The 12,100-nt window shown below is 37.7% G+C and overlaps 1 protein-coding gene across 1 annotated transcript; it reads right to left on the bottom strand.

Moving 5' to 3' along the window:
* Positions 1–6,158: 6,158 nt before the first annotated feature.
* On the bottom strand, positions 6,159–10,108 carry LOC130070256 (guanylate-binding protein 1-like). The gene is made up of 10 exons (XM_056234577.1): positions 9,859–10,108; positions 9,640–9,767; positions 9,450–9,559; positions 9,162–9,358; positions 8,775–9,017; positions 8,514–8,662; positions 8,109–8,240; positions 7,658–7,870; positions 7,443–7,545; positions 6,159–6,928 (listed from the first exon to the last, which is right to left on the bottom strand). The coding sequence occupies exons 1-10, from the start codon at positions 10,094–10,096 to the stop codon at positions 6,522–6,524; spliced, it is 1,920 nt and encodes a 639-aa protein (XP_056090552.1). The 5' UTR covers positions 10,097–10,108; the 3' UTR covers positions 6,159–6,521.
* Positions 10,109–12,100: the final 1,992 nt, after the last annotated feature.

Raw genomic sequence — 12,100 nt, 5'->3', positions numbered from 1 at the left:
AGGATTTTAACCCTTTAAATACCAGTTTTGGTGGTGATACCATCAATTTGTATAAGAGGAAAAAACACAAAAATGTAATTATTTTCCATATACTAAATGCAAAGTGAAAACCTTGGCTTTGGATTATCACAGTCTTGAATATGTCAAAGATTAGCAGCAACATTATTTTTGGTGCATTTTTATTTTTTTGTGATATGTAAGATTTTTGAAAAAAATCACACATAGCGCGTTAAGGACAAATTTGGTCCTATTTGAACCCATTCAAATATCCATTTTTGAACCCACTGTCATAATATCATAAAATCATAATTTCTATTCAAATACCCTGTCATTACCAAGCCTTGGGGTAAAATATTTACTTTTTACTGTTTTCCACCAGTTGGGACCATTTGTCATATAATTGACATACTGCAAACATCTGTAGTACTGCAAACATTTTCCTGATTTCTACTAGGTGATTATAACCTGTGCCTGTCTCACTACACATCAAAATTTGCTATAGAAAGAAAGCAAAACTACAAGATCACCATTAGGGTTGGGTACCGAAACTCGGTGCCAATAGGGAACCGGTTCCGACGTAAACGGTAGTAACCAGACCGAATAAGAACGACAATTTCGGTGCCTGATTTCGGTGCCTGACTTTTAATTAGGCACACACGCACACACACACACACACGCACAGTCTCTTCTGTCTCGCAAGCGCGCTCTTGCTTGCAAGGTTTGGCTGCATTTCACGTGTAAAATTACGCGTCAGAACGCCCTCTGGGTGTGCCGATAGTCTGAATCCCATATAGAATCAAGCCAATCCATTGGCTAATGGCGCGGGCGCCGCATCGACGCACTTACGTCGTCATATGTTGGCGCGCGCGCGCCATCTGCTCCTCAGATTTCTCTGCCGAAAAAGGAAGCTGGTCGGCAGCGCGAGGAGCTTGGCAGCGTCTCGTTCCCTATTGAGAGAAATGTTACACCAGTAACCAGAGATGTTCTCTTTCATAGGTTCACTCAACGCTGCGTAGCTAAGAAGCAGTGGATTTGTAGGCTGCTGTATCACGTGCCGTTTGAACTGACGCGCTACAGCGATCTGTCACATTTCAAAGAGCCAAACCGTTATTTATTGTGTGAATCTCGTAAAAATATTGACACAATCTGACAGCTGTGGATTTGTTCCATATCAAAAGTAACCTTCTCTGTCTTGTCTGTCGGTGTCCTCTTTGTCCGCGATTTTTCTCTGCGTGAGAAAATGGATGTGTGGCGTGAGAGCGTGTGAAAAGGGTCAATTGCGTGAGAGTTGGCAGCTCTGCTAGTAATCTCTATTAATCTCCAGTATTATTACATTGTTTGATACAATATTGTTTTATTTGATATTATGTAAATGTGTAAAATGTAATGTAAAAATTTGTATTTTATATTGGTTTTATTATTACCATATGTTAACGTTACTTGTATTTATATTGTTTAAAGATTTAAGTTAATATTGTGTCCAGTTTGGCCCTGTAAATAAAAGGGTATTATTTTTTGATAAAGTGTGTGCAGTTTCGTTTTCTTAAGTACCGTTTCAAGAACCGTTTAAGCACCGGAACCGTTTAAAAAATACCGAGTAGGTACTGGTATCGGATAAAACCCAACCGATACCCAACCCTAATCACCATGAACATGAATTTTTATTTTTTCTATAAACAATTTAATTCTATAAATATAAAATTAGTGAGGCCAGCAGGGGGTACTCTCCTTGTGCTCTGTGTGGGTCCTAACATAGTGGGACACTATACTGTCAAAGAGCACTGTCCTTCGGATGAGACGTTAAACCGAGGTCCTGACTCTCTGTGGTCACAAAAAATCCCAGGATGTCTTTCGGAGTAGGGGTGTAACCCCGGCATCCTGGCCAAATTTGCAGTATGGCTGCCGTCGCATCATCCAGGTGGAGCTGCACATTGGTGGTGGTTGAGGAGATTTCCCCCTTCTATGTAAAGCGCTTTGAGTGCAGAGAAAAGCTCTATATAAAATGTAATGAATTATTATTATTATTATTATTATTATTAAAACATATCAAAACTTCAAAACAAAATCATTCTTCAGCTCATTTGCAGGAGCTGCAGAATTGCAATGCATGCTCCTTACAGATGTAAATGCCACATTTTGAGGAGGTGGTGGAGATTTTTCTTTTTTTGTTAGGGCAGAAACTGCACCCCCTCCTCCTCTTGTCATGGGTGTCTGCAGACCCACTTTCCTCTGAATTTTCTGCTCAGTTTGAAATTGCCACACCAAAGATGTGCACAGCTTTATAACTTTTGCATCAACCGCACTTGTATGATTTCTCAACTAGTCTAATCCAAAACAAAGGCAGACTTTGTTTTGGATCCCTCGCAGCTACATCTTTGTGTTGCCGCAAGATGAAAGGTGTTGTTATTGTCTAAGGACTGACTGCATGGCTGTGTTTGTGCCTCTACGTATGTGAGAAATTATCAATTAACTTTGAAACATAGACTGCTAAAAAAAAACGAAGCTGTGTCAAAGGTTCATGTCTGTGCGTAATACGCATGAATCAAACCGAAAGAAAACAATGCAGTGAGAAGCGCTTTCTCTTGCTAAATGCACACACACACACACACACACACCAGTGTTAATTTTGTCAGCTAATTTTGATTTAGTTTTAGTCTTAGTCTTTTGACTAAAATGCCATTTAGTTTTAGTCATATTTTAGTCATCTGAATTGTTTTAGTTTTAGTCTAGTTTTAGTCGACGAAATACAATAACATTTTAGTCGACTAAATATACAGTAGATTTAGTCGACTAAAATATAATGGGTTTAGTTCAATTGTAATGCGTTAATTTAGAATTTCTCTAAAATTTCCAAACCCATATACTCCCGGAGAAAACATCTATTAACCTATTAATATGAATGATTTTTAAGTTTGAACATGCAATACAGATACAGATTTAACTGCTGTTACTTAAAAAATATCTTAAAATTAAATAAAACCACTTTTCCTAAAGTACAACACAGTCTTCTTTACAATTAATGATATATGCATTGCATTCCTTATAACTACTTGCACATCATTCTTTATTCTTTCAAGCAGACATATTTATTTGTATGAATTAAATATAATGAATCCTTATTAAAGCTATTAACAAACAGTGAATGCTTTTCTCTTTTTCTTTTGTTGCTTGATCAAAATTAAGGACACGGACCGCGTTAGGTTTATTGCCACTGTCACTTTAAGACGTCGGATCATGTCCAATGACATGCGGATACATTTGCACTGATGCACATCCGATACAGTCGCAGTTTAAGACATAACAGCATAGTTTACTCTCCAATGAATACTCTCCAAAACGGACATTTAGAGATACTGTTGTGTGTATTTGTCCATTCAGACACGAAAGAGAGCTCAATTCAGTAGCCTACTCGCGCGCTGTAGGTGTATTGTGCATGACTGCACGCTTCGGGTTAGGTGTGTGCGCACAGTTTTTAACGTTTTATGACCGCGAGGTAGATCACGTTACAGTAGCCTACAAATGTGCGCATCTACCACACACGCAGGATATCAGTTCTGACGGATCGCTTCCCAAATCGTCACTATCTAACATTTTCGTCTAGTTTTTATTCGTTGACGAAAATGTCAATAGATTTTCGTCATAATCTTTGTCATTCAAAACTAGGTTTTATTTAGTTATCGTCTCGTTTTCGTCTGTGAAAAAATGTCGTTGACGAATAATTTTCGTCGTTATTTTCGTCAACGAAATTAACACTGACACACACACACACACACACACACACACACACACACACACACACACACACACACGCCTACACACACATCATACACCGCTGACACACACACACACACACACACACAGAGAGAGAGAGAGTAGACAGAAAGGGTAAAATATGACCTTCAGGATATTGTGATTTGTCACTCGCCTAAACACCATGTATTATATTTAGGCCCTACATACACACACACTTTTTTCAACGCAGACACACATTGCTCTCAGACATCCACACATACTCAGAAACAATTTTAGATCACTGAGCCATTAAAATGCTTCATAACACAGTCAATAGTGGCCCTAGTGGAAACCAGGAAAATAACATGCATTTCCACCCATAGGGAATACCTATGTAGTGACGTCATCTGGTGGAATACACTATATAATGCAAATATAATGCTTTTGCTTCAAAATGAAAGGATGTTTCAACATAAATCATGATTCGTGTATTAATAATGGCCCCGGCTTTAAACGACGTTTTAATGGGTTTCAATGGGGCATTTTTGTCCATTATGGTGCTGAGTGTTACTATTTGTTCTACACAGAGTGTGTTATACATATTTTGCAAAATGGGATAATTTTTTTTACATTTATCTAAAAAGTCACAATTTTGCCAAATTACATACAATTTGCATTAAAACAGCCAAAATGGTCAAAGAAATGAAACTGCAAAAGACCAAAAATGTCCCTAATGCAGCACAAGGGTTAAACAACCATGTAGAAAAACACAGGGGCAGTTGTAGCCTAATGGTTAGAGAGTCACTGGTAACCCGAAGGTTGCAGGTTTGATTCTCAATACCAGCAGGAAATGACTGAGGTTCCTTTGAGCAAGCCATCTAACCCCCAATCGCTCCACGGGTGCCACAGCAAAAATGTCTGCCCACTGCTCTGGGTGTGTGTGTCCACGGTTTGCAGTGTGTGTATTCACTACTCCTAGAATGTGTGATTCGTTTTTAGGCAGTTGAATATAACTTTTTTTTTTAAAGTCTAGTACAAACATTACTGCCGCTCGTCAACGGCAGCTGTCACAGTTGCTTTTTGACAAGAACAGTCTAGACTTTAAATTCATTGAAAGTCTTTGGGATTTGCTGGAGTAGATTTTACAGAGGCTCGACTCTTGCATTGACAATACAAGATCTTGACCAAAAATAAATCCACCTCTTGATGGAAATAAATGTTGTGATGTTATTTCCATCAATTATGGTTAGAAGAACTGTTGCCAAACATATAACATGCTAGACGCATAATGATCACTGAAATTATGATCCAATCATAGACTCTTAAACATTTACCTGTATAAATCCAAACAGTTCAATTATTACGTTTTTTTTTTAAATGTTATTTCTTATTTTAGGTAACTCACCTCAGACTGAGCAGTTTAACCTGCCCCGCCGGTGTCTGTCATTTCTTTGCGGACTAATCAGATAAAACAATTTTCGCCTATAGGCTGAAAGTGGTCTGTGAAATATAAAATATTTAATTTGATTCAGACTAATTGTGTCTTGCACAAAATAACACATTATGACAAATTAGTTAAGTAATTTATATAGTAGCACATAACTGTATTCCACCCAAAAGAGCTTAAAAGTAAGTAAGAGCTACTAAGCGATTTGAGTGTAACAGAGTGTAACACACAACTTCCATAACTGAAGTCCAAACACTTTTAAAAGGATGACTTTTGGTTGCAGTTAGGTTCAGTGTAAGAATTTACAACCATGAATTAAACTCAATTAAAATGTATTAGAAATTATTTAAATAAAACAAAACCCTATTTGTTATTTTTAGGCAGTCTCAAAATATTTTGACTACTACAAAACAAAACAGACTGAACTACAGCGTATGTGGAGTACTTTAACTAGGATTTAAAATATCAATGTATGTTTAAAAAGGATACAACCAAAATAGAGAAAGGCCTACTGTACCTACAGTAGTATGCTTTGTTTTAATACAAGGCATACAAAGTTCTGTCTAATTTGTGCCAACAACATAAGGACAACCATTTAGAAGCTGAATTTGTTATATAGTAACTTTAGAATGTTGCGTTTTAAATAAGGCTTCAAAATAAATTTTTAGGTAGGACTGTGTTTTTGTGGAACAGTCTCTCCAAGTAAAGTTCATCACAGACTTTATTTTACACATCAGCTATAAAAATCAAGAGGTTTGGCCAACAAATTTGTCATGACTGCGCAATTCAAACTTTGCATGCGACCATTTCTTGTATTCTAAATCCTCACGCTTGTTCATAATAAATAATAGTTAATAGTAATAAATAATAATAAATAATAGTAAATAGTTAAGAAGTTGTTTACATCAGCTTCTAAAGCTAAGCTCGGGAGTCAAATTGACTCCAAAAAATGGGAAAAGGAGTTTGTGACGACAACAGCTTCAAGGTTTATGAACGTACAAATTAAACAATGATGAATTTTAATCTGATGAATATAATGACTGTAACATTGTTTGAAAAATGCAATGGTTACATACAAACACAAACAGTATGTGAAATGAAGGTCTACTAAATACAGGCAAACTTGTATGTCTTACTACATGCTTAAAACTATGGATTTTCCCATAACCAGCAACACAGTACGTAATGTTTGTGCACAGTACACTGTAAGAATGTGAATTAGCACTCTACTCAAACTAAATATAATCTTACTAAATTAAACCTACTCATGATTGAGGTTTATAAGCTATAACTTTAAATGAATCAATTTGTAATTCAACAGTGATTTGCATTAAAGCGGTATTTATTTAGTTTTAGTTTTGAGTCCTTTCATCATCACCTTGTATTGGAGCATGGCAGGAAGGATTTCTGATACAGCTCCAACAATAGGCATCAGATATTCCTTCATAAAACCCCCAGAACTTTTCTCTTCCTTTTCTTTCTTAAGATTCTTTATCTCTTCATCCAGAAAATCAGCTTTCTCCCTAAAGCCTTTGTTTAGCATCTCCGCCTGCTCCTTCAGTTTGCTCTCAATAGCTCTGTCCATCTCCTTCTGCAGCTGATCCCTCTCCTGGTTGAACTTCTCCTCCATCTGCCTCATTCGCTCCTCCTGTTGCTCTTTTTCTGCCTGCGTCATTCGTTCAACCTGAATGCGTTTCTCCTCTTCCTCTTTACACCTCCTTTCCAGCAGAGCATTCTTCTCCTTTTCTTCTGTCAATCAAGATAAAAAAAGGTGAGAAATGATGTGAAACATGATTCTAAGTGAAGGTGGAAGTGACGTGACGGCCAAGTATGGTAAACCATACTCGGAATTTGTCCAATGCTTTTAACCCATCCAAGTTACTGCACACACATTAGGAGTAGTGAGTAGTGAACACACACTGCAAACCGTGGACTCACACACACACCCAGAGCAGTGGGCAGCCATTTTTGCTGTGGCACCCGGGGAGCGATTGGGTGTTAGTTGCCTTGCTCAAGGGAACATCAGTCATTTCCTGCTGGTATTGAGAATCAAACCCGCAACCTTCGGGTTACCAGTGTGACTCTCTAACCATTAGGCTACAACTGCCCCTAATGCTAATACTAAACCTCCCGAATCTGAACTCCAAGATGCTTTAAGAATTTGGGTTTGGTTTCCATCTCATATGCATTTTTTTCAATTACAAATTCTGCAGGTTTGCTGGTTAATGAATTACATATATTTACACGGTTGGTAAAGATTTACCTTGAATCTTTCTGTCGTTTTCAGTGAGTTTTGTGTCCGTGTAGAGGATGCTGTTTGCTTCAGCTCCTCGCTCATTCAGAAACTCGTTCAGCACGGCCTCAGCCTGCAGTGCACATAAACATATACAGTATATTAGAGCACATCTATAGACATACTCATAACTCTATGTGTCCTCAAAGAACCATTACGTAAAAACACACAGAACGTGTCCTCACCGATACACCTTTGTTGGGTTCTCTGCGGTACTTCTCAACAATGGCGTCTCTGTCTCTGCAGTAGAGTTCATGTCCTCCAGACTGACTGTACTCTCCATTCTGCAGCCGTTTATTCATCTCAGAGAACAGATTCTTCAGCAGATCTTGACACTTTCTCTCTGACGCCATCTCATTCTCTTTCAGCAGGCCTATATAGTGTACATCTATGTTTTCCTAAACATACATACACACACATACAGTACATACATCCAGTGTCCATCTATGCCCCCCTCCAACTTCCCTAAAATAAAAAGATTGTTTTTTTCACAAGGACAATATTTAAATACTTCAGCTAAATATAATTTAAAATAAAGCATAATGATTAAATTAACTATATTATAGCTATATTAATTTAGGAATATAGCTGCATTATAATGAGTGTGTGCATCCAATTGTGCATTTAAAAACTCACCACTAGTTTTATTAGGTATTCTTGTTTTTCATCTTTAAAAGAGCGTTTCATAAACTCAGAGGTGGCCAGCCTGCTGAACTTCTGGTGCTCAGTGGAAATATCATCCACATTTACTGGGAACTTGTTCTTCACCTGCAAAGAATGAATGGCTGTAACAATTAAATTAGAGTACTTCATTTAAAACTGTTCAGTTAAAAAAAAAAAGAATAACTCTGTGAATTTGACAAAGGCAGAGCTTTATTTATTTACTGAATATTAACATGTTAAATTAATATGATGCTAAAACTATTGCCTGCTGTAGGTGACCTGTATATGTATATTTATGTATCATTTTATTTAACATCATTAGATGCATGCTTTAGACAAGTCAAGGACTAACTAAATATATGAACTTGTGTGTCTTACCGCTTCCATCCCACTCTGATACACTATCAACGCTTCTTGAACAGCTGCCTGGTTCTCTAGATTTGCGAGAGTAACCACTGCATTGTCCAGACAGGGCACCTTCCCACTGCTGATTGTGTCCACATAAATCTCAACCAGGTGCCCGAGCACTGACAACAGACAAACAAATTTAACCTTTTCAAAAATATAAAGGCTAATGGGTCAAAGTTCACACTCTGAACACTGAAAATTTCCAATAACTTAAATTGGTAAAACACTCACATATACCAGTAACTCTGTGTCCTCCTTTCAGTGTTTTCACAGCACTCCTGTGAAAGATGTGGTCACAAAAACGACCCGTGACCTCCAGAAAATCTGCTACAAGGTCCCGTTCTTGCAAGCTTTCTAAGCGTCTCATGTTTTCAGGCGAGGCAGGAGATGGGAACACGAAACAGTTCCGGGATGGGAAATAGTTTCGGATGCATTGACGGGGCAGGTTGTAGTCGCTGATTTTCTTATTTACACCTAAATTAATTTTTTAGGAAAAAATAACACATTTTACCAAAGAAGATTGTGTCAACATTTTTTTATTGTTGTTAATATTTAGTGTCTAATTATTTAAATTCACATACTGGTGCTTGATGTTTATAGAATTTCTGTCTAAAATACCTTTTTTCAGCTGGAGGGCAAACTCAAGGTACTCATCCTGAGTCACTTTCTTTCCATCAATTACTAGTTCCAAGGTGAAATCTCTAACCACCCAGATGAATGATGGAAAAAAGAGCACAAATTTGGAATCCTCTTCCTCCTCGTCTGCTGCTTCTGTCGATCTGATCTTGATCTGCTCAGCGAGCTCACTAACGTAGCTGCAGCACATTGAGAAATAACAGCATCTTGCAAAGTGTATGTTTGTATATTTGAAAGAGGATGTGGGTTACGTGGCCGATTAAAGGATACTGTAGATTTTCCACTGCATTGTTATCGATGGTGCCGCGGCTGTTGTACACCAGAGTGCTGCTGAGCAGAACGGCCAGAGAAAAAATCCAGCCGTCATTCTTAGAGTCTCCCTGAAACACAGTGTCTTCAAAATCAAAGCATCGACCATATAACAATATTAACAAATCTACAGCTCAATCCTTGTCCTCACCTTGTCCACATCACCAAGTCCCTCTGTGTCCAGCAGCACCAGAGTGTGTCCTTCTTTATCGGGGTGAGGGACACACCACATCCAGATGCCTTTGGTTTTCGACTCAATAGTGTTGCCAAGAGCAAAGCCTGAGACAATTAGAGTTTTATTGTTATTATTATTAGCACAATGTAGCTAATATTCACACATTAAGTTTGCGTGTCTAGACAGTTCTATCACCTGACTGTTGTCCTGCCAGGCGGTTCATAAGGTAAGACTTCCCCGTACGGTAGAGTCCCACCACAGACACCACCACCACCGGCTCCTTGATTCTACTCAGGAGCTCAATGGCATCCTTACAGACGCGGAGAGATCCGTTCACATTCTCCACCAAACAAATGGGTGAAGACATTAGTCTGGCATTAGACATGCTGGCTCTCTCTAGCTCTTCCTGTTTGCTAAAGGGGGAAATTATCATTTGGTTACTGTAAACAGAATACTGTAAACAAAATGTATAAAACCTGTAGACACAACATACCTCAAAACAATTAATTCTTCATGGACTTTCAAATATACTGTACCATAGCCATTAAAAACCTATCTTTTATCTCTATAAAAACAGTGTGAAATGGTCACTGTCATTATGATCCTTCATATACACCAGAGACCTAGTCATCTTGTTAATTCTTACGTAGTTAATTCTGTTCTTAAAACTCACATGCTTTATAATGCTACAAGAATTGTGATTTCAGTATTGTCTTTCTGTTTTCAACGCTGCTAGGATTGGATAATAATAGTATAATATGTCTCATTTGTATGGTTTATTAACCTAACCTAACCTAACAAAACTTACCAATTCACAAAATTAACGGAATGCATAGCTGATATAAAAAATTGGATGACTAGTAATTTCCTACTACTAAATTCTGAAAAAACAGATATTCTAATTATTGGACAAAAAACTTCCTCACGTAATAACCTAGAATACTGTCTAACACTTGATGGCTGCTCTGTTAAGTCTTCATCGTCAGTTAGGAACCTGGGTGTGCTCTTTGATACCAATCTTTCATTTGAAAGTCCCGTGTCTAGTATCTGTAAAACCGCCACATTTTTCCATCTTAAAAATATATCTAAATTACGCCATATGCTCTCATTGACAAATGCGTAACAATTAGTTCATGCGTTCATGACCTCAAGGCTAGATTATTGTAATGCTCTACTGGGTGGTTGCCCTGCACGCTTAATAAACAAACTACAGCTAGTTCAAAACGCTGCAGCTCGAGTTCTTACCAGAACCAGGAAGTATGACCATATTAGCCCAGTTCTATCAACACTGCATTGGCTGCCTATGAAACATCGTATAAATTTCAAAATATTTCTGATTACTTACAAAAGCACTAAATGGTTTAGCTCCGCAGTTGTTGAGTGAGCTCTTAACGCATTGTAGTCCTTCACGTCTATTGCGATCTCAAAGTTCCGGCCAGTTACCTAGAATATCAAAATCGACTGCTGGCGGTATCATTTTCCTATTAAGCACCAAAACTTTGGAACAATCTTCCTACCATTGTCCGGGAAGCAAACACACTCTGTCAGTTCAAAGCTAGACTAAAAACACATCTCTTTGACCTAGCATTCACATAATACATTATCGACTTCTATAATTCAATGTTAGGCTGCATAGATTAGGTCAGCCGGAACTGGGAACACTTCCCTTAAATCGTGATGTACTCGTTACATCATAAGAAGAATGGCATCTACGCTAATTTTAGTGTCTGTTTATCCCGATGTTTTCCGGCAGCCTGCCGGATCCAGGCCATTTCCAGATCGAAGGACCTACGCTTGGACCCGATGACAACGCAGTGCTGAAGTGCAAGACAAGTAGTTTGTTTAGGCATGTTTGTAGGGAATTACAAACCTGCGCACATATTCAAACGCACATAGCCTAACTATAGGCCTACTATAGAATAAATTCTTAATGCGAATGTGAACGCCATCAACGTTCAGATGATCAGCGATCATCTTAGCGGCGCCTAATTTAATAAGAAATGGTCATTTCGACGGAAGTGAATCAATCAAAACTAACTTTAGCTGGAAAATAACATTATTCAAGAGCCGCTATAACCCAAACCAATCGTTACCTTAAATTATATTTTTATCTCTGTAAGCTTCTTTGAAACGATATCGTTAAAAGCGCTATATAAATGATGACGACTTAATTTTATATATTTTTTATTTATAAAATAATATTATTAAATATATTTATCCAGAAATCAAGCTGAGACTTATGACGTGGCAACAATTGCCACTTTCAATTAGCCATTTTACATCGCCACAGCCCAAGGCCTACAAGTAAAAGACAATGTGTTATATATTATTATAAATAATTTATTAAAATAATTATATAACAGCAATAATAGGCTACATTAAAACAGGTAAATATTATATTAAAAATGTATCTACATTTTTGTTTGGGACTGCGAGT

The sequence above is a fragment of the Rhinichthys klamathensis genome, unplaced genomic scaffold (assembly GCF_029890125.1).
Source record: "Rhinichthys klamathensis goyatoka isolate OS25496 unplaced genomic scaffold, OSU_Roscu_1.1 h1tg000398l_1, whole genome shotgun sequence".
Taxonomy (NCBI): Eukaryota; Metazoa; Chordata; class Actinopteri; order Cypriniformes; family Leuciscidae; genus Rhinichthys; species Rhinichthys klamathensis.
Note: the sequence above shows the minus strand (reverse complement) of the source record. Positions and strands in the feature narration are given on the sequence as shown.

Excerpts from the sequence above, each read along its gene's own strand:
- LOC130070256 (XM_056234577.1), bottom strand. The coding sequence starts at position 10,096 with ATGATAATTTCCCCCTTTAGCAAACAGGAAGAGCTAGAGAGAGCCAGC. Across the intron at positions 9,359-9,449 it reads AATGCAGTGGAAAATCTACA|CTACGTTAGTGAGCTCGCTG; the intron begins GTATCCTTTAAT and ends AATGTGCTGCAG. Across the intron at positions 8,663-8,774 it reads ACACAGAGTTACTGGTATAT|TGCTCGGGCACCTGGTTGAG; the intron begins GTGAGTGTTTTA and ends GTCTGTTGTCAG.